Source organism: Eptatretus burgeri, chromosome 10 (genome assembly GCF_056783735.1).
Source record: "Eptatretus burgeri isolate ZD-2024b chromosome 10, Ebu_testis_v1, whole genome shotgun sequence".
In the NCBI taxonomy this organism is placed as follows: Eukaryota; Metazoa; Chordata; class Myxini; order Myxiniformes; family Myxinidae; genus Eptatretus; species Eptatretus burgeri.
This window is the reverse complement of record NC_140970.1, coordinates 49,692,077-49,718,646: the sequence shown is the minus strand read 5'-3', so window position 1 is coordinate 49,718,646 and position 26,570 is coordinate 49,692,077. Positions and strand designations below refer to the sequence as shown.

General features: G+C 41.3%; 2 protein-coding genes across 3 annotated transcripts in view; one reads left to right on the top strand and one right to left on the bottom strand.

Moving 5' to 3' along the window:
• GEMIN2 (gem nuclear organelle associated protein 2) overlaps positions 1 to 26,570 on the top strand; it is a 61,198-nt gene that overhangs the window by 24,071 nt on the left and 10,557 nt on the right. For both annotated transcript variants that reach the window (XM_085898250.1, XM_085898251.1), the window contains 5 exons: positions 7,008 to 7,097; positions 7,272 to 7,325; positions 7,449 to 7,580; positions 16,512 to 16,556; positions 16,788 to 16,856. In XM_085898250.1, coding sequence (XP_085754376.1) covers positions 7,008 to 7,097; positions 7,272 to 7,325; positions 7,449 to 7,580; positions 16,512 to 16,556; positions 16,788 to 16,856 — 390 coding nt within the window. The remainder of the gene's footprint in view (positions 1 to 7,007; positions 7,098 to 7,271; positions 7,326 to 7,448; positions 7,581 to 16,511; positions 16,557 to 16,787; positions 16,857 to 26,570) is intronic.
• LOC147018527 (uncharacterized) lies at positions 4,349 to 7,001 on the bottom strand. Its single transcript, XM_085898253.1, has 3 exons — positions 5,810 to 7,001; positions 5,536 to 5,712; positions 4,349 to 5,438 (listed from the first exon to the last, which is right to left on the bottom strand). Exons 1-3 carry the CDS (start codon positions 5,900 to 5,902, stop codon positions 5,142 to 5,144), a joined length of 567 nt encoding a protein of 188 aa, XP_085754379.1. The 5' UTR covers positions 5,903 to 7,001; the 3' UTR covers positions 4,349 to 5,141.

Below are 26,570 nucleotides of genomic sequence, written 5' to 3'. Positions count from 1 at the left end.
GTTTGTATACAATCTATACGTTTGACCTGAGCGCTCAAAAAGAAACTATAAAGTCTAATCGAGTGGATACTTCCCTATACATTGAAAGAGGAGAGAGTGAAGAAGTTGATACATATTGTTTGCTTTTGGAAGAAACAGAATTGCAGATTAATACAGATAATGGTGTGATGATTAGTCTCACATAATTTTTTGTTAAATAAATGAGTGGCAAAGTACCAACTGGGGTATATGTTAATCAAATCAATCTTCATAAACTATCATCTTGTGTTCAAAATCAAAAGCCTTGTACGATTAACGTTAATACAATTCAGAGAAAAGGAGCAGTAAGAATTGATGTTTTGCTCACAAGAGAACAGGTTAAAATCTTGAATGACACTGGCTCACTTAAAATTAAAATGACAAAACCAATGTTGAAAAAATATTCAATAAGAGAGACGAGTGGAGGATTTCTCCCATTTCTAATTCCTTTATTTGCTGGTTTAAGTGCGGTTGGAGCATTGACGGGTGGTATTTCAACAGCGGTCAAAACTGCCAACGAAAGGAAGGCTCAACTCCAGGCTCAAAAAGAATTGGAAAGACATAACAAAGAGTTGGAGAAACAAATTAGTGGAAGTGGTGTAATTGTAGATTTTGCTGAAAAACTTGAAGGTCTGCCTGATAAAGCGAGATTGTTAGTTGGAGATATGCTTTCTTCTATAGCACAAGCAGGTGTAAAATTAACTAAAAGAGGTAATGGATTATATCTTTCTAATAAATAAATGAGCATTGATGAGTGGTTGAAAGAATTTGGAAAGAATACAACATCAAATTTACAACTTGCCAAATATTGTAAGAAATTAAAAATTCATAATGTGGTTATTTGTATGAGAGATGAATTAACAAATGTGTCGAAACATGCAAAGAATATTATTATGAACTTAGAAGATAATGATGGGAACGGTTCTCATTGGGTTTGTATTTTTAATAGTCAAGACAAATATTATTTTGATAGTTTTGGTCTTCCACCACCTGTTGAAGTCATAAAATTCTTACAGAATGGTGTTTATCAAACATTTCAAGTCCAAGAATTAAATTCCAAGTGTTGTGGTCAATTATGTCTATATGTGTTATTTCAACTCAACAAAAATAAAAAATTTTATGATATTATTTTTAATCTAATATAAATGACTTATGTTGGTAAAGATGGTTCTATCTTTGGTGTATCTCAAGAACTGGATATTGATTTATCAAATTATTATACAAAGGCACAGGCTGAACGATATAAATATAATATAAACAAAAATATTAACATGAAAAATGCTTATAAATTAAAAAATTATCCAAGCCCGACTGACGCGAATGACTTGGTGAGATTAAGCGATTTATCACAATATATATACTTAAATAAAACGGCTGTGTATTCTAAAGATACAGAAGTGTTGATATTATCTCCAGGTCATACAGAATTCACAGTTCGAATTAAAATAAATTTTTATAAAGAAGGGCGTATCGTTTGTATGAGAATAGAACAATAGGGGTATGATATGAATGATTTAGGGTATAATTGGTCATTTAAAATTAACCTCGAAGACCTGGAACAATTAAATCAGTCTCGTAAGGAAGAATATTATCCACTTGGTATCGAGAATGAGTTTTGTGGAGCCACGATTAGTAAACAACAAATAAAAGAATTTAATAAGGGTAAATATAATAATGGTTTTGCCCTTGTTTATCTCATGAAAACAGAAAAAACAGGATTATATATAATAAGTAAGGAAATACAAAATGATTTAACTATGGGAAGATGGGGAGGTGTTTCGTGCCATAATATTATTCTAACATATATTTCTAATACATAAATGACAGCAAGAAGGCTTCAAGAAAATTATCATTTCTGTGTCCAAGCATACCTTCAAGAAAAGGGTATTCGGTATTTTAATAAATATGTTCTACAACATAAGAATGAGGTATTTTCAATAAAAGATTGGCATTATGCTGATGTTGATAAACCGACAACTTTAGATTTAATTAGAATGTTAAATAATGAAAAAATTATAAGGTTAAGAAAAGGTAAGGCTCTTTTAGAAATTCAAAAGAAATTTTATTGGTTTCCTGTTGTAAAAAAAATTATTTTGGATACAGGAATAACAAGAAATCCTGATGAATATATGTATAATATTCTATGGGGTGTAAACGATTCAAGGATAGTAAGGGATGAGGAAGGAGTTGAAGAAGAGAGGGAAGAGGAGGAAAAGGAGGAGGAGGAGAGAGAGAAGGAGGAAAAAGAGAAGAGAGAGAGGGAGGAAAGAGAGAGAATGAATAAATATCAAAATATGGAAACCAGTGAGATTCAAAAAAGAATAGAGGTATTAAAGAAATTAACTTATCTCACCAGGGAGGAATACAAAGAATTAAAAAGTCTATTTGCAATACTTTCAACAAAACTATTAGCATCGTCAAGCTATTCATTTTAATTCAAGTTTTTTCTTAAATAAATGGAGGAGAGAGTGAAGGCATTTCTAAGGATTCTTTATGTTTTAAAAATTAAGATTCAAATGTGCATGTTGGAAACTAAAAAGGTTTTTGCACTCTGCAGAAATTTTTCTCATAAATAAATGAGTTATTGTCTCAAATGTAAAAAGAAAACTAATACTAAAAATAATTCATATATTAAAAGTAAAAATAACAGGGTTATACAAAAAGGTATATGTTCGGTGTGTGGTTCAAAAAAAAATCAATTTATCTCCAAACACAAACTCGGAGGAGATATACAAAAGTTTTTATCAGGAAGTAAATTTACAACTACTGGAATACCAGGGGAATTACATCTTCCAGGGTATTCTTTCTGTGGTCCAGGCACAAACTTGGATAAAAGATTAGATGAGGCAGACAATCCTAAATCCTGGAGTAAACCAATCAATAGAGTTGATGAAGTGTGCATGAGACACGATATTGATTATGGGAATACCACAACGTTGGAAGAAAAGCATGAAGCCGATAGAGAAATGTTATATAATTTGTCTCTGATACAAAATCCAACCTTGAGAGAAAAAGTTGATAGGTTCATCGTGAAGAAGATGATTAGTGCTAAATTGAAACTTGGACTTGGAAATTCAAAAGACTTATAGGCTCTAATGATGCCATTAAGACTGAAGAGCAATTAGCTGATGAATTACATAAACCAATATTCACAAAGTTTCAGAGAAGGAAAGTTTATTCCAAGGAAGTTGATTATATCTGGTCTGCTGATTTGATTGAACTCAATAATGATAAGGGGTACAAGTATGCTTTAACCGTTATTGATTTGAGGAGTAGATATGCGTGGGTTGTCCCTTTAAAAAACAAAACAGGTAATACTCTTATGTTAGCTTTTCAACAGATATTTAATAAAAGTAAGAGAAAACCTAAGAAATTGTGGACTGATGAGGGTAGAGAGTTTTATAACAAGACATTTATGAATTTTCTAAAAAATAACAGTATTACATTATACAGTACCTTTAATGAAGGGAAGGCAGTTGTTGTTGAACGTTTTAATCGTACCTTAAAAGAGAGACTATATAAAAAATTCACACAACTCGGTTCACAACAATGGTCATCTTTTATTCAGGATATTGTGGATAAGTATAATGACACGATTCACACGTCAACGAATATGAAGCCATCAGAAACATTTACAAAATTAAAATATGAAAAAGAGATTAATGTCAGAAAACCTAAGTTCAAAGTTGGTGATATCGTAAGAATATATAGGTGGAAATCTCATTTTGAAAAGGGTTTTACTGAACGATGGACGAAAGAACTTTTAAAATTGTTGATGTAATAGATACAGTTCCTTGGACTTATAAAATATATGATTTGGAAGGGGAAGAGATTTTAGGTTCATTTTATTCACAGGAATTACAAAAGACAAAACTAAGCAGATAATACACCTTTGTGGACACTCGAGGGCCAAGTCCGAGGTGTATAACAGTATATAATGTGTGTCAAGGGGGACGTTCTTAGATCTGTGAACCCCAAACACAGAATCCTCAACTGAATAGTCAAGGCTTAACTTTTGTTTGTGTGTGTGTGCAATGGGAGCAATAGGTTGGCGCTTCACTCCCTCCTACTATACACCGTTGTGGACACTCGAGGGCCAAGTCCGAGGTGTATAACAGTATATAATGTGTATCAAGGGGTGGACGTTCTTACATCTGTGAACCCCAAACACAGAATCCTCAACTGAATAGTCAAGGCTTAACTTTTGTTTGTTGATGTGTATGTGTGTGTGTCCCAACCCTCACATTCAAAATCTCAACCCCAACCCTCACATTCAAAATCTCAACCCCAACTCAATCCTCGCCCAACACAATGTCTTTTTCAAAATGAGATTTCCACCTATATATATATATTTTTACGTTTTTTTTTTTCTTCTTCCAATTCTGTCTTTTAAGGCTTTCAGGTTTGATGACGTAGAAAGGGGGAGTAAGCCTGCACTTTCTTCCCAGAACGAACAATGTATATTTTTTGTTTTTTTCTCTTCTTCCAATTCTGTCTTTTAAGGCTTTCAGGTTTGATGACGTAAAAAGGGGGAGTAAGCCTGCACTTTCTTCCCAGAACTTTCTTGATCTTGCTCCCATCAAGCACCATCCAACAAAGAACTACATCGATAGGTTTAGATCCCAAAGAGTGATAGCAACTCCAAAAGTCTCCAAAATATAAATAAATAAAATAATAATAATAATAAATAAATAAATAAATAAATAAAAGCCCCCAAAAAAGTTTCAAGTGTCCAACATAAACCCAACTTTCCAAGTCTTCAAGGTATAACCACATTCCCGTTGAGTTTCCAAGATATGTATCACATTGTGAGTTATCAATCCAGAACCCACATTTCAAGTATTCAAAGTAAAACCAACTTACAAAGTCTCTTAAGGATAACTCATTTACTGATTTTTTCAAAATTTGTGAGTCTCCAAGGTAGGCCCCATATTTAGAACCATCTTGGCAGAACCCTTTTCCTGAGTCTCCAAGGTAGTTATTTAAACCATCAAGGCAGAACTCATTTACTGATTTTTTTCAAAATTTGTGAGTCTCCAAGGTAGGCCCCATATTTAGAACCATCTTGGCAGAACCCTTTTCCTGAGTCTCCAAGGTAGTTATTTAAACCATCAAGGCAGAACTCATTTCTTGATTTTTTTCAAAATTTGTGAGTCTCCAAGGTAAAACTTGTATTCTGGCTCATCAAGGTATAACTTGTTCAGTGGGTATTGTCTTGATAACTCACAATGAGTACTATTGCTGTAAAACTCTTTTTCAGGATTTTGCTGGTCTCCAAGGTATAACTCTTTGGTTGGGTCATCAAGGACGAACTCGTTCTGTGGGTCTTGGTCGCTCATAAGGTCTTCAACCAAGCCAACAATTTCCCCCCAAGTTGTAGCAAAAGCAGTATTTTCATTTCGTATTTCAGACACAATTTCCTGTGAGAGAAAATAATAATGTATTAATTAAGTTATTTAATTATTAAATGAGTATGCTTCAATCAAAGTTTGAAAATAGGAAAATAAAAAATCTTACCTCAATAGATAAGAGGTTTGAATCCAGTTCATCAACTTGAAGGTTTAGTTCCATAGAAGACAGAGAGTTCCAAGGAACACCAAAGTCATCCCACTCAAGGTCTTCAACCAAGCCAACAATTTCCCCCCAAGTTGTAGCAAAAGCAGTATTTTCATTTCGTATTTCAGACACAATTTCCTGTGAGAGAAAATAATAATGTATTAATTAAGTTATTTAATTATTAAATGAGTATGCTTCAATCAAAGTTTGAAAATAGGAAAATAAAAAATCTTACCTCAATAGATAAGAGGTTTGAATCCAGTTCATCAACTTGAAGGTTTAGTTCCATAGAAGACAGACAGTTCGAGACAAGCACACAGAACACCATTGCCAGCAAAAACAAATGTTTAAAATGGAGCCTGGGTTTGAAGCTTTTATAGAGAAAGACTGGTGGGTGTGGTTTCCTTTGGAAATTCCCTGGGCAAGCCTAGGCAAGCCTTCATTGGGAAATTTTTCAAAACCATAACATCCTGTAATTTTCTAGTGATTTCTTTGTGAGTCAGAGATGAACTGGAAATGATGTAAGAGTGGGCGGGGCTTAGCAAAAGTAGGCGGAGCGTAGGAAAAGTGGGCGTGGCTTAGAAAAATACCTTATGAAAAGTGGGCGGAGCTTAGCAAAAGTGGGCGGGGCTTAGGAAAAGTGGGCGTGGCTTAGAAAAATACCTTATGAAAAGTGGGCGGAGCTTAACAAAAGTGGGCGGGGCTTAGCAAAAGTGGGCGGGGCTTATTGAATACCTTGTGGAAAGTGGGTGGGGCTTAACAAAAGTGGGCGGGGCTTAAAGAAAAGTGGGCGGGGCTTAACAAAAAATAACCTGTGGCTCAGGAGGTGGTCAAACAAGAGCATTAAGAGAAGTTTATCATTTCTTAATGGCACAAAAGGGGTATCTTCAAAAATATAAAGATTCAAATGTTTTGTTTGTCAATATTTTAGATGGGGATTATTGTGCAAAGAAAATTAAACTATTGAAGGAATTTGAGAATGAACAAATCTTTATAGGTTCAATTCAATGAGGTTCAACCTCCAAGTTAAAAGGGGAGACAAATAAATATACCTTGGGATAAAAAGGGGATTTATTTTTAGGGAAAAAAAATATAAATCGCTGAAAATCCCCCATTCATTTACATGGGGAAAAGTGAGCCAGAATCAGTATTCTTACCCTACTCACACTCTATAAAACCCTCAGTGCACTCTGCCTTGAATTAAAATGGACATACAATGCAGTACAAGGGATTTAAATCTGTAATTCTAGGTTGAGAGGGGATTGATAAAGTGTGATCAAAGGCATACAATTCTTAGCATCCCAAAGCTTAATTTATTTATTTTTTTTGAAAATGTAATTATAATTATTCTTGCAGATATCTATTTGAGAGGTTTAATCCAATATTTCAATAACCCCACCCCCTTCCACTCCCCACTTCCACCCCCATTCAAGCCTTGTGGTTGTATTCCTGCCCCAAATGGTATGGCACCAGACCTACAATTACAACGGAAGCAAATAGCTGCTTTTTCATCTCTACGACAGGTATGTAATAAAAGATGACTTTATCAGGGTACATGCTGTTTGCTCGTATAGTTGATTGAAGTAATTTTTGTGTGATATCACATTTACCTCATCCTGTTGATAAATCTCGAGTATTGGAATTTTAGCATGTTTGATGTTTGCTTACAAATTTGCTCTTTGAATGTTGTCTTTCAGAGAATTGTGAGACTACGTGCTGTACACAAGTTAAATGCACAGGAATTAGAATTGGTAAATATATATATATTTTTTTGCTACTCAGTTTTGTTGTATCCTCATTTATTGAACACAGGCACAATGTCAAATGTTTGACTTGCGGTTCATTGTGAGCAACTGTTTGTGCTGCACTTTCAGCCAGAATGTGAGGATGAACAAGGGTGGAGATTGTTCTGCTTGGGCCAAAAGCATTGCCAGAAACAAAATGAGCAGACGGATTTGAAAGAAGATGTGATAGAGACTTCGCAGTATGGTGTAGATTACGCCAAGGTAATTTCCTCGCACTTTTGCATTTTTAAATCATCCCCTATCTTGAAGTTTCTAGATGATGGATGGCAGAAGGAGTTTATGTTGGTGAGACATAAACAAATTGCTTCTAAGAGAGGTACTGTCGTTTTTCTGATGGTGTGTACAGACTCTGAGCAGGATGGAAAGCTTGATGCAAATGCTTTTTCTGTAGCAAGATGCTGGAGAACAAATTCATTTGAGTCTTTAATAGTTGTGACCTAAATTTGCCAATGTGCCCCTCAAACAGTTGATGGGGAGCTTTTCAGTACAAAAGATAAAACACTGCTGCCTGTTCCCCAAAACAAGCCAAAAGTTTGGCAGTGAGAATTGCTGCTACACCAGACCGATATCACCGATATAACCATCTCCTCTTGATGTGCTTGTGTGTATTATTTTATCAGTTTGATACAAAAACTTTTTTTGAATTTGATTGCTTCTCATCGTCTGGTCTGGTCTGGTCTGTTCTGTTTTGTAACTACTATATTTGTGGTGTACAAGTTGATGTTGAGTATCGGTCTGTTTGGCAAATTTCCCCATTTTGCTTTCCTTCATAGATAAGTCGATTTGGAGCACAAGACAAAGCTCGATCAACAACGGTCGTTAGAAAAACTGTCAGTCAGAACAATAGAGTTGTTAGTAAATCCCTGACACTCACAATGCATCACTGGTGACAGTAATTCTAGGATCATGAATATCAATGAGCTCTTTTGTGCATATTATTTGAGCTACTTTGTTGGACGACCTTTCAGATAAATTAGGAACGGAAATAGTTTTTCAATGTTTGTTGTTATATATATATATATATATATATATATATATATATATATATATATATATATATATATATATATATATATATATATATATATACACTAGCAGGGATACCCGTGCTCCGCAAGGGAATCCTGTGGATGACGGTGGATCTGAAGGAGTATATGTCGCAGTTAATTGTAAAATTGTAGAGGCTGCCACCATTATTTTTTTTTCATCACCACTATAATATTATATTTTCCCCACCATGTTTTATATGCAGAAGACTCTAGTTCAAAAATGTTAAGATTTATTGCCGCATCAGATAAAAAACCATCATGCCTCAACAATGTGAGGCTGGTTTCATGTCATCATTTGTGACTTAATTTATACGTCGGGCATAACCCAGCCTGGCCCAGCGTATTTGATTTATTTACGTCTGTTGTCCTGAAAACGTCAAAATTATAACCGTTCTTGAAGTAAGAATTGGGAGATGTGTATTATGAAACGGCATACCTCTGAACGCCTCTGTCGCTGTTGCCGTGCGCGTGCAATTCGAGAATTCAAATTTGTTCGCTTTCGCAGTGGCATAATGTTTCGGGTTTCAAAGCTGTTATAACAGGAGGAGAATGTGTATGTTTAAAAAGTCAACGAATACGAACATTTTGTGTTTCAAAAAACCCGAGCGTTTTTAACCATGAAGCCTTTTGAACCATGAAGCCTTTTGTTACGATTAATACGCCGGCGCACTATTCGAAAGCCATTTTTTTTTTTAAATGGAAATTTTATTATTATTTTTTTTATATATATATATTTTTTTCATTTTTATGGAAAGTCACTAAGCGCATCCTGGAACTGAATGTTAGGTCTATATGTGTGTAAAGTTTCATCAACATCGGTTCACTGGTTTAGGAGCTTATTGGTTACAAACAAACAGACAGACAGAAGGACTGCCATTTATATAGTAGATATACAGTGGTGCCCCCAGAATCCGAATTTAATTTGTTCCAAGAGGCTGTTCGGATTCCAAAAAGTTCGGATTCCAAAACTATTTTCCCAATAAGAAATAATGGAAAGTGAATTAATCTGTTCCTGGACCTCCAAGAAAACCCACTTTCAAGACACTTTCAACTGAAATTACCCATGTTGAAGGTAAAATAAGATGAGTAAATGACCTTTTCTGAGTCATGAATCTTCTTCCAAGCCTGGGGCATGAGCAGGAGTGTTGTCGCTTCTTCCATCAGGTCTGGATACAGCTCCGGCCTATCAGTGGCCATTGGGATCTAAAACGTAAACTGTTCAGCCTGGTGGAGGTATGTAATTAACCATGAAGCACCAAATGGTGTTTTATATCCCAGTACACTCTGTGGAGACACAAACGTGCCGTTTTCACCGCACAGTTCCACGGAGATAATCAAGAGGTGAAGCGATTGGGTGACGCAGCATGACGTCACTTCCATGCTCACGAAAAAAAACGTTGAGTTCGTCAGAGGGTTCATTGAATGAGTTCGCTTCACGACGGGTTTTCGCGCTTTTATCGCTTCTTTATTTTTCAGAATCCTACACGGTCGATTTCGGCAGCTCGAACATGGCAGCGAGATCAGACACACGCGTCCCGCTCTCATGCTTAGCGATAAGTTCTTTCTTCAACTCAATTGTCGTTCTCACGGACTTCCTCTTACTCCTATTTGCTTCACTGCTCTTCTTGGTTGCCATGGTGAATGCACAAGGGTGAAAATTGAAGAAAAAAAAAACAGCACAAATCAAGGTGAAAACACGAGGTAAAGTAGCAATCGACACACGAGAGATGCTTTCACGACTATTTCCACCGCTGAACTGAATGAACAAAGCGCGAAGATGCGGGTCAAACAGTCGGAGGAGACTCATGAACAAACATGAACGCCACGTTGTGTTCGGTTTTTAGGGCAAACTTTTCTCGAAAAAATTGTTCGGATTACAATTTGTTCAAACAATAGGGCGTTCGGATTCTGGGGGCACGACGGTATATATGTATGCAGTATGTAAAACAAGCTACATCTATAATGTAAAAGGAGCTTGGTCTTGGTGTCCATCCGTCCCTGCCTGCCTGTGTGCGTGCGTCCGCAGTTGTCCTACAGGCGATAGCACTAATAAAGCCTAATCTGCAAACGGTATGATATAGTTGAGCAAGGTGAGGATAGATAGGCCAGTTTCAATTTGCATTAAAACAAAAACTCTTCCTCCTTCATATTCTCCTTCACTTATAATAATAGTCTCATTCAATTCCATTACTCATATTGATTAGACTCAGAAAATGCTTGCTATATTCAATACTCCCCCCCCCCCCCAACATTTCCACTTTATTCGTATAACAGTCATACATCGGCCGAGCAAACAATATTTCTGATTATACACCGCCTTTTGCTCTACTTGCAACACAGGTGAGAGAAGGATATGAAACAAGCAGCTGATATTTGAATATATTTATTCACACAATTTTTAAAGGGTGAAAGTTAATGTTTTGTCAAGTACTCCTTCAAGTGATCATCATCAGTACTGGCTCATAGCACATTCTATTATGTCGCATTTCACTACATAATAAACATGAACTCCTGCCACTTATTGTAATACAAACACTCAATGTTTGTCCACCGAGCTTTGCAGGCACGATTGGCTTTCTTGGTAGTCTGCAACGTATCCTTCGCTTTATGCCAGTCCCAAACGCACTTCTCTCTGACTGTTTCCTATGTGCAGCAGCCAGTCCCACCATTCTCCTCAGTGAACTTTACAACTTTCAACTTAAAAGCTGCCAAGTACAACCTGCGTGACTTTATGGGACGCATATTGGAGTTACTTGGTAAGGATGGATACACATGATTCGGATTGAAAGGGATGGATGAAACTTAATTGGTGAGTGCGTATTTGTTATTGATTGGATAATTTAGCACGCGTCGGTGAGAGGATTAACATTTGATTGGGTGAGCAATCGGCAAATGTTCCGGGCAATGACTTCTGTTGTGCTTTAAATTTACAATTACTGGCAGAGTATCCGTCCTATGGGCAATCTTGTTCCAAGCATGCAACACGTTCTTCTGACGCATACCTTTATTTGGGCAATGTATAGGCAACTGACAACTCTGTATGGGCAAAAAAAAAGCCTGGGTTACGTTCATGAAGTAAAAACATACTGTTGCGGATCCGGGGTGGTGGGATTCTCACGCGGTCCCTGGTGCCACCCTCACCACCACCGTCTCCGGGGTTTATAACGCCGGCCGGCTCGGCACAGGCCTCGGGTCACGCGTCTTCAATCACAATACCAACGTACTCCTTGTACCTCGCCGGTTGGGGAGATAAATCCCCTAGTTACAGACTGGTTTGTCAGAGACCGAGCAGAGTCTACCAGTCTGTAACCACTTTGGTTTTATATGCCAATCGAACAGGTCGTTCCTCGACGCGGCAACTTCATAAGAATTAACCAGATTTATTGGGGAACATCACAACAACAAGCCATAAACACAACAATGTTTATACTAACTATCTTTAACCCGTTCTTAACAAGGGGACTACAGAGTACAGGTTTCGAGGGGGTCCATACCAAGATATGCCTTAGACAACGTGTAGACAAAACAGACAGACTGCATGCAGACAGAGTACTTGGTGATGTCCCATGGACGAGAGGAAAGTGTTCAAAAAGCGCGAAGATCACTCGCAATAGGCGAATGTCCACGGATTCGAACTCCCGCTCGAACGTGCCGCATGGTGAAATGGAGCTCGTACTCTTGCTTCCTCTCGCACCGCGCACGGTCTCCGCGCGCTCTGACCTCGCGTAGGGTCGACGATGGGCCTCAGCTGATCTCTCTCTCACGGTCCAGCATACAAATCCCGGCCTGGCCTGTTCTCCAGACAAGGCCCAAATCGAGGTTGACGGGCTCCGGCAAGCGGATCGGCAAATGTGACGAGCCGTTGGTGTGAAGTACGGAGGCTCCGCGGCCGGACGCAGGCCGAATCTGTCGATCACCTCCCCGTCCGAGTCGATCGTCGACTCCACGTGCCGGCAGCCTCTCAAAGCCGACTTCCGTTTTTGTACCGGCAGATTCCACCACGGTTCGTACGGGTCCTTAAAACCCATAAAAGTCCAACATTTCTGAGTTGTACAATTTAAGTACTTAAATGTCCTTAAATTTCAGGAAAATGTTCAAAAGTCAATAAAAATCAGATTTTCCTGTTATTTGGTGAAGGGTGTTTCATTTTCCTCGCACTAGTATTCTAAACAAGGATAAATGTGTCCAAGAGCCGCATCCTCAAGGTTTTGTCTTCACTAGAAGAAGAAGAAGAAAAAAAAGAAAAAACAACTTGCGATATTTCGTCACGTGCCTTGACGGAGCCAATAGCGAGAGCTGTCATGGACGATCGTCGTTCATGGACGATCGTAAAGATACCTTTGCCAGGCGCGATGATTTTACTGATGTAACTGGGTGTAAAGACTTCCCATTGAAATTTTGTAAGCACAGGTGGGTTGAGAATGGTCTTGTCTGCAGCAGAGTTATTCTATTGTGGCCTCACCTGAAGTTATTTGTTGAGGCATGTGAAAGCAAGAAGAAGCCGAAACCAACCAGCAACTCTAACAAAACTCTGCATGGTGCAATGAATGATAAGCTATCTGTCGCAAAACTGTCTTTTTTTCAGGTCAGTAGCCAGTGCAGTTGAACCATTTTTGGCCTTGTACCAAACAGACAAGCCAATGGGTCCCTTTCTTGTTCATGATATTGAGAGATTTGTCAGAAATTTGTTAGAGAGGTGTGTTAAGCCAGTTGCATTACAAAATGCTTCTACTGCATACGACTTGTTAAAGCTGGATCTTGAAAAGGAAAGGGTAGAAAATAAAAATATTGAAGTTGGTTTCAAGGCTGAAAGTGAACTGAAGTCCCTCCTGAGAACCAAGGCCATCAGTGAACGCCAGGTGTTTCAGTTCAAAGAAGAATGTCGGCTATTTGTGGTGAAATGTGTCAACAAAATCTTTGAAAGGTCTCCTCTTAAGTAGAGTTTAGCCAAAAATATGGCTTCTCTGGATCCCAGGTTGATGGTGACTGATCAAGAACACTCAAAGTCCAAATCCAAATGCCTGTTGGAAAATTTGGTGACTCTGAACAGAGTTTATTGTGATAATGTAGATATGTTGGTTGTGAGTTACAAATAATTACTGCAGGATGTAGTAGGGTGTGAACTGAAGTCGAGGTTCAAAGACTTCAAGGTTGAAGATGACAGGGTAGATGTGTTACTCTATGAATGTGTGGGTAAAAACAAGAAGTTTGAGAAGTTGTGAGGGGTAGTTCGGAAAGTGTTACTAGTTTCCCATGGTCAGGCGTCTGTTGAGAGGGGTTTTTCCCTCAACAGACAGATAGAGAAGGACAACCTGGGTGAAGGCATGCTTGTGGCACTGAGGCAGATTATTGATTATTTTGTACTAGTAGGTTTAATGCTCAAAGTTGAAATCACAAAGGAACTGCTATCCTCAGCCTCCAGTTCTCGACATAAATACCATCTACATCTTGAAGAAGGGAAAAGAAAGAAAGGGCAAGAAGCCATCCAAAGAAAACTAAAAATGGTTGAAGATGAAGTGTATGGTTTGAAAAAGAGAAAGGTGTTGGAAACTGACATAGAAGGTCTGACCACATTGTCAGCAAAATATGCAGATGAGGCTGAGGCAAAAGGTGGAAAAACTAGCCACAGTCTTCTGGTAAAATCAAATGCTCTCAGGCACTCTGCCAAGCAAAAACGGGGGGAACTCAAAGTTCTAGAAAGAGAAATTGAGGAGAAGGCTAAATCCTTGCCTGCTATGTCCTAATTGGATATTACAATGACATGTAGCTAACAAAATGTAAAGTTCTGTAGTGTAGAAGCAGTCTGGAGCTGCTGCAAGTTTGCAGGTGGCAGCACCTACAAAAACATTTTAACATAACAACACATTAACATTGAGAGTGCTGCCATCTGGAAACTTGTGACTGCTCCTGGCTGATTCTACAGTCACTGTGAAGTGAATTTGCCAATTGGCTGTGTGGCGTGTTGTACCTTGTTGACTAAATAAGCTCCTGCTGTGTTCTGTATGTTCATTATTAAAATAGATTTTTTGTAAACTTACTATCTTTGTTAATTTCTCGGTGACTCACCTCAATTTAACCCTGGAATTTCTAGGATGTGGTCCTTAAAAAGGGGTTATTTTAGCCCTTAAAAGTCCTTAAAGACATCTCAAAACAAGTGGGAACCCTGTCCACACTGTCCTCGCTCGCTTCCAAAACACGAGCAGCCTCTCAACTGACTGCAGTTTCCCCAACTGCCAAAACTGAGCCTCAACCTGAGGTCTTCGCTTTCCCTCTCGCTCGTTCCTTCATCGACACACGAGCCCGTTTTTACGAAGCATTCGTTTCTCCCTCTTCGTTGCCTTCGACACACGCCTCTCGGCGACTAACTGACCAAAGGCTCCGCCCCTCCGCGTCACCTCCTCTCCAGGCCACACCCTCTCTCTCAGCCACACCCCCCTACGTTCGTACAGGAGAGGAAGAAGAGTTATCTCTCGTTTCACCACCACAGTACGAACATAAAAACAGTCTTTTACACCTCCCGACACACATATGACGGCCATTTCACCAAACAACCTATCTATACATGAATTTAATGGGGGATCTGAGCTAATCCTATACTAGTAGTCCCATAAGGGCCATTTCCGTAACAATATCTTCTGCTTGTACTAAACACTTCACTGCACTGGAAAACATGGGGATAGGAATACTGCACTGTAAATGGTGAGGACTTGTAATACCTTTTCCCACCTGGAGGCGGTGCAACATGATGCACATTTACGTGGAGAATTTGAATCACCCGTACCTCCCTCCCCCCCCCAAAAGACCACCAGCAAAGATATTAACAAAACACCCCTATACATTTCATTTGGATCATGCTGAACCTACTGTATGCAGCAAGTCTAGATGGAATCAGCCCAGAACTGTTGAGGGAGTAGCATGACGAGCACCGGTCCATGAATTATAGTTAGGATAACAGTTTATTTCAGAAAAATCACACTGCAATTTTTTTTGTTTTTATCCCCCGTCGCGTGGCGGAAGGGGGATATTGTTTCATTTTTGTAATTCAATATCTTAAACCAGAGAAAATCGATTATGAGTACAAGTCAAGGCCGGGGCTCCAAACTGACTCCGGAAACAATGTCAGCACAAGCACTGTTCGTTGAGAGCTTCATTGAATGGGTTTCCATGGCTGAGCAGCCGCACACAAGCCTAAGATCACCATGCACAATGTCAAGCATCGACTGGAGTGGTGTAAAGCTCACCGCCATTGGACTCTGGAGCAGTGGAAACGTGTTCTCTGGAGTGAGGAATTACGCTTCACCATCTGGCAGTTCGATGGATGAATCTGGCTTTGGTGGATGCCAGGAGAATGCTACTTGCCTGAATGCATAGTGCCAACTGTAAAGTTTGGTGGAGGAGGAATAATGGTCTGGAGCTATTTTTCATGGTTTGGGCTTGGCCTCTTGGTTCCAGTGAAGGGAAATCTTAATGCTACAGCATACAATGACATTCTAGACGATTCTGTGCTTCCAACTTTGTGGCAATAGTTTGGGGAAGTCCCTTTCCTGTTTCAGCATGACAATGCCCCCATGCACAATGTGAGTTCCATACAGAAATGCTTTGTCGAGATCGGTGTGGAAGAACTTGACTGGCCTGCACAGATCCCTGACCTCAATCCCATCGAACACCTTTGGGATGAATTGGAACGCCGACTGTGAGCCAGACATCATTGCTCAACATCAGTGCCCGACCCCACGAATACACTTGTGGCTGAATGGAAGCAAATCCCCACAGAAATGTTATAACATCTTGTGGAAAGCCTTCCCAGAAGAGTGGAGGCTGTTATAGCAGCAAGGAGGGGGGGGGCTTTTGCCCCCCCCCCCCAATTGTGTGAATAACATGAATGTGAATGCCTTTTTGATGCTTTGAAGATGTGTTTTCGCATCTGTAGTGAGCGTTGTATTTCATTTTGAAACCTGAAATCGTTTAACTTGTATAAATGTGTAAGCGGTGTCGGGCAAGGGAGCTTGTACAATGCTGTTGTTGCACAAAGGCATTTGTAGTATTGTCATTAATCCTGTTGCTCATGTATTTGTCTTTACAGGTCGGTACACCACCTTTCCTCAGTGTGGTCAGCCGCATGAACCAGGTATTTGAACATGTTCTTTATCTTTTTTTTGACACCCACAAGGTTGTGTTATTCTTCAATAAGTAATTCATCAAGTTTGAAATTGGTAAAATCATAAATGCAAAAGCATTATATTTGCTTCATGAAGGAATTTGCAACCACAATCTGGTGTGTGCTATTCATCATCCACCAACTGTATTGCAACTACCTTGAAGAGAACTACCTTGTACCTCTGATGTGTGTCATTGGTAGATGACAGTGATTGCAGTTCTTGAACACCTTTTTGCCTGGTTCCAGGAATCTGGATTTGTAACAGAGCTGGTAAGTTTTGTACTATGATGCCGTTTGTACCTGACAATTGTTATTCTTCAAATTGTCAAATTGAAGGATGGTTTGATTTATTTAGGCTTGTGGAGGAACTGGATACAAATCACATACACCTGCAGACTATTGCAGTGCCTTCAGGAAGTATTCACACGCCTTGATTTAGTTGGTTTTTTTTTGCCTTTTGTTGTGTTACAGCCTGAATTTAAAATGGATTCAATTTAAATTGTTTGTCACTGATCGACACAAAATACCCCATAATGACAAAGTGAAAACATGTTTTTTGAAATTCTTATAAATTAATTGAAAATGAAACACAAATATCTAACTTGCATAAATATTCAGCCCCCTGAGTAGCCTGGTGTTGGCGCAGTGGTTAGGGCAGCAGCTTGGGATACAAAAGGTCCTGAGTTTAATCCCCGTTGGGCCACTGAATTAATACACCAGGGGGTTCACTCAGCCTGTCATCCCTCCGAGGTCGGCGAAATGAGTACCAGTGTGCTGGGCCGGTGTCTTCTTCTTCTTCTTCTTTTGGCTACTCCCGTTAGGGGTCGCCACAGCGGATCATCCGTATGATCCGCATAGTGATTTGGCACATGTTTTACGCCGGATGCCCTTCTTGACGCAACCCTGGTCGCCTCTTACGAGACAGGGATATGGTACACCTATTTTAACCGGGGTATACACCGGCCCAGTATACTCATTATTCATTTCTCATTTCACGAAATTTTCACGAAATGAGCCCAGGTACTCATTTCACCGACCTCAGAGGGATGACAGGCTGAGTCAAACCCTTGGTGTATTAATTCAGTGGCCCAACGGGGCTTGAACTCAGGACCTTTTTGGATCCCAAACCTCTGCCCGAACCACTGCGCCAACACCAGGCTGTACTGGGCCGGTGTATACCCCGGTTAAAATAGGTGTACCATATCCTTGTGTCGTAAGAGGCGACCAGGGTTGCGTCAGTAAGGGCATCCGGCGTAAAACATGTGCCAAATCACTATGCGGATCGTAACGGATGATCTCCTGTGGCGACCCCGAACGGGACCAGCCGAAAGAAGAAGAAGATTCAGCCCCCTGAGTCAATTGTCAAGTCAGGCCAGGCCAGGCCAGATCAGATCTGTGACTTACAACGGATATCATGTAAATCTGTACAAACCTGTTTCATGGTTGTGTTGTCGGCGACGAAGCCTTCTCTCCCACCAGGTTTTCTGGAGAGGAGGGTGTATGGACATGACACTCAACAGGATTAAAAACAAAACCTGTTAAAGGGTGGAGGAGCTCCTTGCCAGCTCATGGCCATCCATATCTAGTGCCCAACTGTGTCTGCGGACGTCCTCCTGCAGTTGGGTTACTTTTTTTTTGAGGACGTTGGAGGTAGCATTTGCACTCCGGCCACTGTAAAACCCTTCACTCTGCAAAATTCAAGAAAACTGGAAAGAAAATAGAAAACCCACTCTGTACGAGTCCCTCCTGTGCAGCCGCCCTCTGCAGGGCAGCTCACCGGATGACAGGATTGGGGCAAAGTCTTGGGGTCCCCCACTCTTTGATGATGGGAGGAAAACCACGGGGTAATCTTCCTGGGTCAGATTGCGGTGGTGCTGAGGTGTCGTGCACAAGACTGCGGCCTCCTCGGGTTAACCTGAGGCGGTCCCTTTGGGTGGGTGCCTGGAATGTCCCTTCCCAAAGAGAGGATGATCACCTGTCTCTGTTATTATTTAAGCTCAAGCGTTTGGATATCGGTATTGCAGAACTCTCTGAGGTTTGGAGACCGGATTGCGGTGAGATCATGGTGGGCGGTTACACTTACGATGGGACTGGGCGCTCTGATGGTGACCATGCCCAAGGAGTTGCTATACCTGTGTCCAATTTGCTGACTCCAATGATAATTGAGGTAACAGTGGTCAACGATCGTATTCGGAGACTCAGGCTTCATCACTCCTTGGGTGTCGCTCCCTTAAGTCTCTGTACATGCCCCGACTGAGGCGAGTGATCTCACCGTGAAGGCCGCATTCTATGCCACGCTCGAGTCTGTGGTTGATCAGTGCCCCAGGCGAGATACTCTTCTCGTCTTGGGGGATTTCAATGCATTGACTGGAACTCATGGGGATGGTTATGAGACATGTGTTGTCTCCATGGGTCTGGAACTGTGAACCAGAATAGCACTAAGTTCCTTGACTGCAAGATGTCAGGGATTTAGGGTGGCTGGTTCATGGTTTCAGCACCCACAGGGTCATCGCTGGACTTGGGATTTCAACGCTGGTGGTGTGGCGAAGGAGATTGACCATGTGCTCGTTGATGGTCGCTGGAGGATGCAGGGTCTACCGGAGTGCTCAGTTCCTCAATACCGACCACAGGCTTGTGGTAGCAACTCTGAAGTTGCAGCTTACATCCAGGAGAATTGTGCCATCCCAGCTAAGGCTGGATGTTGGCAAACTCAAGGATGAGAGGGTAGCTGAGGACTTTGCGAACACGCTTAGTGGGGATATGGGGAGTGCTTTGGGGAATCCTGAAGAGTTGTCGAGTGCCTTCAAGACCACCATCCTTGATGTTGCCGGTGGATGTTTTAGAACTCACCGGAGGGGAAAGAAGAATTTTGTCTCTTCAGGGACACTGGATAACATTGACCAGAGTCACAGGGCCAGGCTCAATGGCAGAGCTGAGCTGTTAAGGAAGTTGATGCACAAACTTTACATGTGCTGAGAGTGCACAAAGGAGGCCTCTGTGTGAGGAATCTGTGAGGGGGGTTGAGCATCACCTGTGGTCAAGTGATTCTCAACCTGCTTACAGGGGAATTTATGCATTGCGTTCCTCCAAGCCCATCCCTCAGTGTACTGCAGTAAGAGCGGAGGGTGGTGGGATCTTGACAGGAGTACGAAGTGAATGCCCGCTGGGCTGGTTACTTTGAGTGGCTGTTCCAGGCTGATGCACTAGCTGTTGAGGTGGATGTCAATAGTGTTACTATCCTGATTGCTGACCCTCCAATCAACTGTGATCCACATTCATTTGTGGAAACACACGCTGTGATGAACCAGTTGAAATGGGGTAAAGTTACTGGGATCTGTGGCATCCACGCTGAACTTCTCAAGGCTGGTGGAAATGCTGTACTCATGTCATTGCATGCAGTTCTGTGCTCTGCCTGGAACACAGGCATCATCCCAACTTACTGAAAGAGGGGCCTTGTTGTTCTTCTCGAGAAAGGTAAGGGTGATCGCCAGGACTGCAACAACTACCAAGGGGTGAAGCTGTTCTCGGTGTCGGGCAAGGTCTTTGCACCATCGCCCAGAGCAGTCAGGCTTTATACCAAAGAGGTCAACGATTAACCGTATCCTTGCCCTTAGAGTCCTCACCGAATGCAGGCGAGAGTTCGGCAGTGGCTGCTTGCAGCCTTTGTTGATCTCTGTAAAAAAATTGATTCGGTGAATCGGGATGCCCTATGGAGGATTCTTCATCTTTGTGGCGTGCAACCAAAACTGATTAATCTGATGCCTGAACTTTACTCTGGTACTGAGAGTGCTGTGAGATATGGTGATATAATCTCCGACTTATTTCTTGCTGTTACTGGAGTTCGTCAGGGGTGTGTTCTGGCCCCCACACTTTTCAGTGCTCGTATGGACTGGATTCTGAGGACGATGTCGGAGAGATCAAACTGCAGTGCATCGGATGGGAATGTCAAGATCTCTGTCCTGATTTTGCAGGTGATGCAGTCATCTTTGTGGAGACTGGATATCCTTTTGGGGATCCTTGAGGTGCTGAATGGGGAGTCTGAGCCACTGGGATTACAGGTTTCCTGGATCAAAACTAGGATCGTCTTTCATTGACATCTTGGATGCTGCTATCTTGTCTGTATCTGTTTGTGGTGAGGTTGTTGAGGTCATGGACAGATTCACTTACCTTGGCATGGATATTCATGTCTGCTGGTTGTGAGCCAAAGATCAACAGACGTGTGGGTTGGGCCTGGAGAGTCATGGATTCACTGAAACATGGGGTGTGGTGCTGTCGGTACCTGTGCAGGAGGGTGAAATTCTGAGTCTTCAGGTCCTTCGTGTTTCCAGTCTTGCTCTATGGATGTGAGATTTGGACTCTGACCAGGGATCTGAGACGGAGACTTCATTCCTTTGGTACCACGTCTCTTCGGAGAATCCTTGGCTATCGCTGGTCGGACTTTGTGTCTAACAAGCGGTTGCTGAGAGAGACTCAAATAAGATTTGTCACCTGCATAGTCCGTGAGCATCAGCTGCGACTGTATGGACACGTGGCTCGTTTTCCTGATGCTGATCCTCACCAGATTCTCTCAGCAAGGGAGCCTCGTGAGTGGAGGAGGCTCATAGGCCGACCACATGCCTCGTGGTTGCAGCAAGTTGATCAGCATCTCAAGTGGATGGGGATGGGCCAGGCATCTGCCTGGAGGATGGCCAGACGGAGGCCCCTAGAGTGCTGCCGGAAAGTGGATGCAGTGACGCGCTCTTACAGCGCATGCTCCCACACCTATCCTGACCTGATTGGAGACAATACTTTGTAGAAGCGCCTTTGGCAGTGATTACAGTTTCAAGTCTTCTTGATTATGTCTGTATCAGCTTTGCACATCTGGATTTTGGGATTTTCTCCCATTCTTCCTTGCAGATTTGCTCAAGCTCTGCCAAATTGGATGGGGAGTGTCAGTGAACAGCAATCTTCAAGTCTTTCCACAGATTCTCAATGGGATTCAAGTCTGGGCTTTGGCTGGGCCACTCAAGGACTTTTACGTTCTTGTTCTGAAGCCATTCCGGTGTAGCTTTGGCTGCATGCTGGGGGTCATTGTCCTGTTGGAATGTAAATCTTTGCCTCAGTCTGAGGTCTTTTGCACTCTGAAGCAGGTTCTCCTCAAGGATTTGCCTGCATTTGGCTCCATTCATTGTTCCCTCTATTCTTACAAGTCTCCCAGTCCCTGCATCTCAAAGGCATACCCATAGCATGATGCCACCACCACCATGCTTCATGGATGGGATGGTGTTCGATGGGTGATGAGCTGTGCTTGGTTTCCTCCAGACGTAGCGCTTTGCAATCAGGCCAAAGAGTTCAATTTTCATCTCGTCAAACCACATAATCTTTTGCCTCATGCTATCAGAGTCTTTCACGTGCCTTTTGCAAACTCCGTGCATGCTGTTGTGTCCCTTTTTTTTGGAATGGCATCCGTCTAGCCTCTGTCCCATAAAGCCTAGATTTTTGAAGTGCTCCAGAGACTGTTGTCCTTCCGTCAGGTTCTCCCATCTCAGCCAAGGAGCAATGTTGTGCTGTTAGAGTGGTCATTGGATTCTTGGTCCCTCCCTGACCAAGGTCCTTCTTGCCTGGTTGCTCAGTTTGGTTGGATGACCAGCTCTAGGAAGAGTCTGGGTAGTTCCATATTCTTTCAATTTCCTAATGATGGAGCTTACTTTGCTCTTGCGAACTTTCAACACTCCAGAAATTATTTTATACCCTTTTCCACGTATATGCCTCCTCATGATTCTATCTTGGAGTTCTATGGACAATGCCTTGGTCTTCATGGTGGAGTTTCTGTTCTGACACGCACTGTCAACTGTGGGACCTTACATAGAAAGGTGTGTTTCTTTTTAAATGTCCAATCAATTGAATTGGCTCCATGTGGACTCCAATCAAGTTGTGGAGACATCTCAAGGATGATCAAAGGAAATTGGATGCACCTGAACTGAAGATGGAGTGTCATAGCAAAGGGGTTGACTTGTTTTAAAATTTTAATTTTTACTTTGTAAAAAATTTTCAAAACAAAATTTCACTTTGACATGATGGGGCATTATGTGTATATCGGTAACAAAAAAAAAAATCTCATTTTAATCCATTTTAAATTCAGGCTGCAACAACAAAATGTGAAAAAGTCAAGGGGTATGAATACTTTCTGAAGGCACTGTACATGAGACACCACCAGAATTGACTTTCAGACAAAAACAGCTGAAAAGTGCTCGAAGCTGCATGGTGATGAGGTTTGTTGTGTGCTTGCGCACAAGCTGTCTGGGTTAAGTGTGTATCCCCCATTTTCAAAAATAATTGGTTATTGTTTGCTGGTACGCTGGCCAAATTACTAATTCCCGCTTTTTAATACACATAGGGCACTGCATCACTGGCATAGCCTTGTCTCAGTCTTGATGCAACCAGCAAACCGATTCGAGTCAAATAATTACATTTTCATCAAATTGTGCCAGTCGATTCCTGACAGGGTCATATTTAACTGAAACTACAGTATTCTTCCATTCGAAAATTCCATTTCGTGTCTGCAAGGTCGGGGGTTCAAACCTCGGCTGAGTCGTACCAAAGACTTTTGAAATGCAACGGGCTGCTTCCATGCTTGACGTTCAGCATTTAAAAGGATAAGAGCGTGGACAATCCCCATAAGTTGGCATCCACGAGGAGGCGGAAAGTCCTTTTTAGGATATTCCTCGCTGAGTGCGGTGAGAAAGGCAGCCCCAAGTGGTCTTCAATGACAGTTGATGGTAGGTACGTGAATGAGTAAGAAGATATTTTGCTGTGTTAAAATTGCTTAACTCGCCGAACTGTAACGTTACATGTACATGTACAAGCATGCAGTTCCACGCATGGACTGTGATGGTGAGCGACCAAATGCAGTGTTTTTAAATATTTCAATATATATATATATATATATATATATATATATATATATATATATATATATATATTTAACATTATATACGAGCGAAGTTCACAAATTCAAATTGTAGTTCATGATATTTGAATTGAACTTCAGCAATGATTTTCTGTTGTTTGATGAATGTTGTATTGCACATCTCTAAATTGCTCAGTCCATTCTTTTCTGACATATTTTCTGTTTCAAATAGAAAAATATAATATTTTCTGTTTCAAATACAAGGACTTGATGAACTCAGTGACTGATGCTCAATTACTCACCACACTGTGTGGTTTGGAGAAGAAATCTTCAGTTGAGATTTTTCATCCATTGTTGCCCAATTCCAACTTTGTGTTTAGGGGCGGGGAAGTGCTTTCGTAAATACGGCTGAACACATGGACAATCACCACAAATCAGAGCTGCATCAGCTTTGCTTGTTGTTTGAACATCTTTTAATGGCACAACATCTTCCTGATCATCCACCACTCCTTTCCATGATGTTCAACTTTTGAAAATTGTGGAAAATGAATGTCAATTTGATTTGATTTTTGGGTCAATGTTTAGCTTGTATGAAACATGGTGTTGGCGCAGTGGTTAGGGCAGTGGCTATATATATATATATATATATATATATATATATATATATATATATATATATATATATATATATATATATACACACATTTGATGTGTACTTCACAATTAGACAGAGCTATGCTCTCTATTGATAATATCTGTCCTTTAATAATGGCTACATTATCCTTTGACAGCAGACACCAGTCACCCAGGCCAGTGTGTGTATACTCTGCACTCATCCATCCTTTTTGAAACCAATGTGCAAATTTTGTACCATATGGTGCAGTCATTCTCCCAAGAATGTCACACCGTTTAACACAAAGCAAAAACCTGGTGATGACTTGCCCTTGCAGTGTGGCAGCTATATTTAAAGCATGTTTACTTGTGCCATCCGTGGGGAAGTGGGGACGAAGGCCAAAGTCACATTTGCTCTACGGCGAGGATACGGCAGCCGTACGCCCTCTGAATTGACAGAAACGTGCGGCGGCCGCAGAGATTCTGCGGTTGCCTCAGGGTGGCCCTATGCCGTTTGGCTATCTTTTACAGGCTGTCGGGGTCGCCGTGGAATTATAACGTGGAGTTATAACTTTTTTCATTTCCACGTTGGCCGTAGCAATTCGACATGCCGTAGTTGTGACGTAGTTGTGTTCCACATCGACCGTACGTAGGGCGTACAGTGGGCTTGTGTTATTCGTGTGGCTGCCATAGTTTCTTATCAATGAAAAATGAACTTTGCCCTAAAAACCGAATACATTTTAAACTTGAGGGGGAGCACTCGGTCGAGTGCAAAATCTCCGCCGCCAATACTGCTGGGTCACTCAAGTGAACCTGATATCCTATTCATTCAATTTGATGTCAACAGTGCTCACAGAGTTATAGTTTGCAACTTTCCCTTTTACTTTTAACTTTTACATACTCAATTCATTCGTCATAACGAGATTCCTTGAGACAGAAATTAATTTTACGTGGGTATATCCACCTGAAGTTCCAAAATCAGCTGTAATTATAATTTTGGCATGGTTTTTGTTGGAAATCACTTATAACATGTAGAAATGCAAGAAAAAAAATCGAAATTTTGTTGAAAAAAAAAGTTGCAAATTTTTTTTTTTTTTTTTTTGCGAGGGGGGTTGGAAATCACTTAAAACATGTAGCAATGCAAAAACAAAAATTCAAATATTTTTTCAAAATGGCTGCCATAGTGGCCATATTGGACTTTGGACCATGTCCAAAATCTCATGGCATGATCCTTGGACCATACCGAATCCCCCCACCAAGTTTCGTCGAAATCCGTCGAGGAGTTTTTCCGTAATACTGTTCACAAACAAACAGACGGGTGAAAACAGTAACCTCCGTCCATCTTCGATGGCGGAGGTTAAAAAACCGAACACAACGTGGCGTTCATGTTTGTTCACATGTCTCCCCCACCTGTTCGACCCGCATCTTCGCGCTTTGTTCATTCAGTTCGTTGGTGAAAGTCCTCGTGAAAGCATCTCTCGTGTGTCGATCGCTACTTTACCTCGTGTTTTCACCTTGATTTGTGCTTCTTTTTTTTTTTACTCATCTTGTGTTTTAATTAATAACAAAAAAGCAATCCGATCACGTGGTGTGACGGACTGTCGGGCAAGGATTTAATGCCACAGAAAAACTGGTTGTAATTTGGAATATCCATGATTACCTCAGCCCGATGCGTTAGATGAAAGTGATTGTGGTTCTGGGGGCATCATGTTTGATGAGCTGCCCTGGGGGCAGCGCTCGCAGAGTGCGCGAGCGATCGGAACCCAGGCCGTAGCACGAGCCTGTGTGGACCTTTGGATTGGTGATTGTACCAGTTTACATACAATACACTGCCACCGAAGGTCATTTACTCATCTTATTTTACCTTAAACATGGGGAATTTCAATTGAAAGTAGGTTTTCTTGCGGTCCAGGAACAGATTAATTCACTCCATTATTTCTTATTAGGAAAATAGTTTGGGAATCGAACTTTTTGCAATCCAAACAGCCTCCTGGAACGAATTCAATTCGGATTCTGGGGGCACCACAGTACTGGTATATTCCGAACTGTTATATTTTTATTTCAGTAAAAAATAACTGGTATATATACCCACTCGTTACCATCCGTCTGGCCGCACGTTCGCCTTAGGGCCCCCCTGCAGTCGCCTTGCGGGCACCTTGAGGCTACCTTGCGTCTGCCTTGAAAATTCTATGGCCGCCGCAGGGATGCCCTAAGGTCACCGTGCGACATCAAATCAAAAACCGTACGGCACCCCCACGTTTTCGGTCTCCACCATTTCTAAATATGCTGTGCGGCTCCCCGAAAAATAAAAACATATGTGACTGCTACATTGTGTGACCGTGGAAATACTGCGGCCGCCGTATAATTGCTAGTGGCCGGAGATTTTGGAGACCCCATGGCTGCCGTGGCAAATGTGACTTAGACCAAAGTGAGTCACAAATGAGTGACACTTGCCCCTGTAATATCATCGATAATACAATTGT